This window comes from Parasteatoda tepidariorum, chromosome 9, assembly GCF_043381705.1.
Source record: "Parasteatoda tepidariorum isolate YZ-2023 chromosome 9, CAS_Ptep_4.0, whole genome shotgun sequence".
Lineage (NCBI taxonomy): Eukaryota > Metazoa > Arthropoda > Arachnida > Araneae > Theridiidae > Parasteatoda > Parasteatoda tepidariorum.
The window spans coordinates 74,442,381-74,447,447 of NC_092212.1; the positions used below are offsets into that span (position 1 = coordinate 74,442,381).

The following is a 5,067-nucleotide window of genomic DNA, read 5'->3' on the forward strand; positions in this document are numbered from 1 at the left end:
CAACAAATAATTTAAAAAATGTTTTATTTAAGTGGACATTTTCTTTTTTTTAAAATTTGTAATGTATGTAAAATATTTTGTAACATTTTTATTATTATTTTTAAAAAATCTAAGTCGTTAGGTACTGAATATATTCTGATTTTAATCATTAAATTTTTTATATTTTGTGATTTTAATATATCTTTAGCTTATTATAATTAGGTTTTACTTGGTTTAAAATAATTGTCTTAACCTCAATAAACTTATATTTGTTAGTTTCTTTTTGTCTTGGTTTAGTATCAGTCACTCAAAATAATATTTTTATTAATTTAATGAATTTACCATCTTAATTTATATATTTCTATCTGTTTACACAATTTCTTTCTATTTTTAAAATAGAAAATTTAATGTTTAATCAGAATTCTTTGAGTTTTTCTTTATATTCTTAAAAGCTATGTGAGGTGATTAAAGGCAATTTAATCTTAATTAAATATAGATTATTTGTATTGAAGATTTCTTTATTTAGTTTTTTTTTTAAAAATTTTTAAAGGATGACTGAGTTGAAGAAAAGCTATTCCATTTTTTTAATCTATTATTATTAATCTATGATGTTTTATTTGATGATAAATAATCATTTTTAAGGTCCTTAATTTCTACAAAAAAAGTCCTTAATTTTTTTGATAAAAGTCCTTAAAAGTGCTTAATTTTTGCTTTGATAAAAGAGTGGGAACCCTGAACGGGTTCTGTACTGTATTTGATTTTGAATGGTGATAATTTTGTAAATAAATTGTACTTTGTTTAACATTTAATTGTTTTTTCTATGAATTATCCATTGTATGTCAATCTCAGTACTTACTTTTATGTCATTTTCTGAATTTCTGCCAGTTTCTGCCACAACTGTGGTAGAAAGGGGTTTCTGCCATGCCGGTTTTAACCAGTTTCTACCAGTGGTTTTAACCACTTAGGCAGAAACTTGCCAACCTTGTTTATATTTGATCTCCATTTCTTTTCGTTAATTGCAAGAAAATCAGACTTCTCCGAGGCAGCCCATCTCAACCACGGCCTTTCCCGCTTTCTTGTTCCAGTGAGTCTATAAAGTGGTATCTTTTTTATTGTATTGTCATCACTCATTTGAAACCCGTGGGTCATCCAATTCATTTTTATGTATTTAATAATATTGGTTTGTTTATAAATCTTGCACAGTTCAAAGTTAAGTCTCCTTCTCCAGTTATTGTTTTCATTTACACCACCAAATATACCTTGCAAAATCTTTCTCTCAATTATTGTGATACAAATTTTCTCCAGTTTTGTCATTGCCCAAGCTTCAGAAGCGTATGTCAAGACTGGCCTGACAAGAATTTTGTAGATTAGGAACTTTGTTTTTCTAGAAAGAAAGCTAGATTTAATAAATCTTCTCAGCCCATAGACAAGCAAATTATGTACAACGCAATGTAAGAAACCCTAAATGTTGTTTCAAAGTTGCGTGTTACCCTGTCAACGAAACGAGCCATGCGATGAAAATATCATGTAAATGAAATTACCTTGTCAAAAAATGATCTTGTTGGTGAAACAAACTTGTTGATGAAATGTCCTGTTAATAAATAATCTTTTAAAAACACCTATTTCTTCTTTACGCTAAAAAATTCTTTTTAAAAAAAATTACATTTTTAAAAAACTTAAAATTGGAATTTTTATTTATTTTTTTAAAATATTTTATACGTTTTTAATGATGCTTGTTGTCAAATTTAGGGATGGTACTTCCATGAACTCATAAAAAAATTTGTTTTTTAGTTTAACACTGACTGTTCTTGAAACAGTGCACAATATTGCTTTTATTGCATGATTTGCCACTGTTAAACTCAAAAACATATTATCTACCTTAAAATCCTTTACGAATACCACCATAAAATTTGGCACGCACGTTGCTAAAAAGGAGTTGAGTAAAAAAAGAAATATTTTTTATTAAGAGTGAAAGTTTTAGTTTAGAGTCTTTTAGAAATTTAGTTTTTAACATTAAATCATTTTTCAAAATAACTTTGTCTTATATATCTTATGAAGTGCCATTAAAAACCGAATAATATTTAGTTCTCCGGAACAAATATTATGCATAGGATCTAAACTTGGGTACTTTTTCCAAGTCAGAAACAAGCTCTACAAACTTGTTGAAATCTAAGTTGTCGAATTAAAAACAAAATTCTTTTTTATTGGTTGATTTAATGTAGAATTATTCATGTATTTGTAGCTTTTAGAATTATCTCAATGCAGGGCTAGTTTTTGACGTACATCAATATTTTTTGTTTTTAACCATGGATCAAACTAATAGGTCAGAAAAAAAATTCATTTATTAGTATAACTATTTTTTATTTATAATCCAAGAAGCATGTTGCTGCTGATAATCAAATTTCCTCTATGATTAATAGAGTGAAATTATTCCCGAAAATTTTTTATTTCTAGATAACACTGGTTAATAGTACAGGTCGAACAAAGTTGTTTCTTAATTGGTGAGAAGTGTTGAGAAGGAGAATTATATTTGTACTTAAAACATGGTTTAGAAAAATTCTGTTTCTTTAGATTATCTTCTAGAATTGATTTATTTTAGGGTAATATTGTGCTTTTTATTTTTAAAGTTGATGTGATGTTCCGTGCTCTCACAGATTGTCAAGCATTAAATCCTNACTTATGCAAGATGGACAAATACCTTGTAAAGGCAAAATCTTCTATGATGATGCATCAAAAATATTCAATGCTTTAAAAAGTAGAAGANATGATGCACCAAAAATATTCAATGCTTTAAAAAATAGAAGACGTTAAAAATTTATTATAACAAAAAAAATTATTTTTTTTTTCAAGTCTATTTGTGTTTTTTAGTTTTCAGAAATCGCACTTAACTTTCTGAAATCTCACCCTGTTTTTGAGAAAGGGTGAGAAATTCTCACCCATTTTTTTTCTATGATGAAAACACTGTGTTGTATTAGTGAATATGGTTATTGATTTCAATTCATAATAATTTTTAAAATAAATTGAACAAGTTCTAAAGGAATTTGCGCTTTGTTCCATTTTAGTGTTGCAAGGGAACTCTAAGCGCAGGGGATGGGACATTTCTGCAATGAAAGTGTTAATAGACTTTAACTGTACTAAAAGAAAACACAAATATTTTTAATTCTAAATAGAAAAAACTTCTTTGAAAAAAATGTGCTAAAAAGCAGCAGAAATTTCAGAAAAATGTAGCAATAAAGAAAAAGAAAATGAAGGAAATAAAAATGAAAATATGACCCGAAGCCGACGTATGTTTTCTTACTAGTTTAGACTGATAGTTGAGTTTTTGTTTGTTCATATAATCTATCCTTTATGAACAATATCAGATGAAAAAGTTAATGGACTTTTAATGTATATTTTCATACTAGTTTATATTTATTAGTTTAGACTGAAACTGCAATTTTTTGCTTGTTTACTATTTTTGTTCATATAATTTATCCTTTATGAACTATTTCATATGAAAGTGTTAAAGGACTTTTACTATATATTTTTTTACTAGTTTAGTATTTTTGTTAATATCTTTAATAATAATTTAATAATTTTTAATAATAATTTTTTAATACCATCCTTTATGAACTATTTCAGATGATGAAGGAATTATGCCATCCTTCAACATTGAAAATGGTTTTGTTGAAGGTAATCTATTCTTTTATTTTTTTAGAAGTTTCTTTATTGTATTAAGTATCAACTGTTTGTTATGATAGTTATATAATTTTTTTTTTTAAATTGATTTTTGAAGCATTTTACTATTTTATATGGCCTTGTTTTCATGTTTAATATTATTATTTTGTAACTTATAGATAAAATTTATAATTATTTGTTTAGTTTTTTGTTTAAAAAATAGCTCAGTATGATTGTGGTTTTGGAATTAGCATTTTTTTCTTTTTGTTACTTTAGATTTTTTTAAACATCAAAGAATTCATTTATTTAATTTACATTAAACCTTAATTCTATGAACCATAGAATTTTCATTTTATGTCATTGAAACCATGTGAATTTTATCACATTTAGATATATCATTACTGCTATTACCTACATCAGGGTGCTTGGCGTTTTTAAAAAATGCTAAAAGGTGCTTGTTTTCGATTTTCGTTTTTTTAAAAGCGATTAAAGATGCTTTTTTTATTAGAAGTTTTTGAAAAGTGCTTTAATTTTTCCTTTTCTGAAATGAGATTTTTTTCCATACCATGTTGATTTTTACCACGAATTATGTAAAATGCATGGTTTTTACATTGTTCTATGCAACATTTTCACAATTCATCCAACCACAATCTATTTCTGCTTACTGCCAGTCCGTAACGTATGAAATCGGCAATCATTTTACATGTTTGATGAAATACTTGGGGTTCGCTTGTGCGTACAATGAGCTGGATTTGGTGGGAAGGATTCTTGCACTCTTATGGGCAAATCTGCTGTATTTTGCAATCTGCATCTAAGATTTACTTGAAATCAATTAAATTGCATACGAAGTGCTGCTTCAAGACACACACATTTCTAATCTACAGAGCTTATTTTATCAAGTACATAAGTTGCTATTATTAGAATTTTGTGCCACTAATTATATTTTTTGCTCGCAACTTTAAAATTTTTTTCTGTTCAAATTTATTTTTAAATTGATTTTGTCTTATTTTCTAGAAGAGGGTGATGAGGAAGATGAAGGTGAATATGACATGGATGAAGATCAGTTTGAAGATGCAGAAGCTTAAAAACATAACTCCATATTCCCTTCCTTTTGTATAAATGTTGTCCATCAATACTTTCATGTGTCACTCGTATCATGTGTAATGTATTTCATGTGTAACTCGTTTCATGTTAATGTTTGTATAAACATTAAAATTTCATAAGTGTTTCATTGCTCTCTTTTCTTAACTGGTCATTAGAATTCACAGAAATTTTAATACAGTGAAGCCTACAAAGTTGACCACTTTCTGAGCAATGCTTGAGAGGTCAATTTAGGGGGATGTGTAGTTNATATACTCTCTTCTCTCTATATAGGCAAAGCATTTAGGTATTATATTTGAAATTAATTATTGCCACAACAAGCATTGTTGC

General features: G+C 27.1%; 1 protein-coding gene across 1 annotated transcript in view; it reads left to right on the forward strand.

The window, feature by feature from the left end:
- LOC107439898 (chloride nucleotide-sensitive channel icln) overlaps positions 1 to 4,867 on the forward strand; it is a gene marked incomplete in the record, with an annotated part of 15,670 nt that extends 10,803 nt beyond the window's left edge. The window contains 2 exon segments of the mRNA XM_043040237.2: positions 3,601 to 3,651; positions 4,651 to 4,867. Coding sequence (XP_042896171.2) covers positions 3,601 to 3,651; positions 4,651 to 4,721 — 122 coding nt within the window.
- Positions 4,868 to 5,067: the final 200 nt, after the last annotated feature.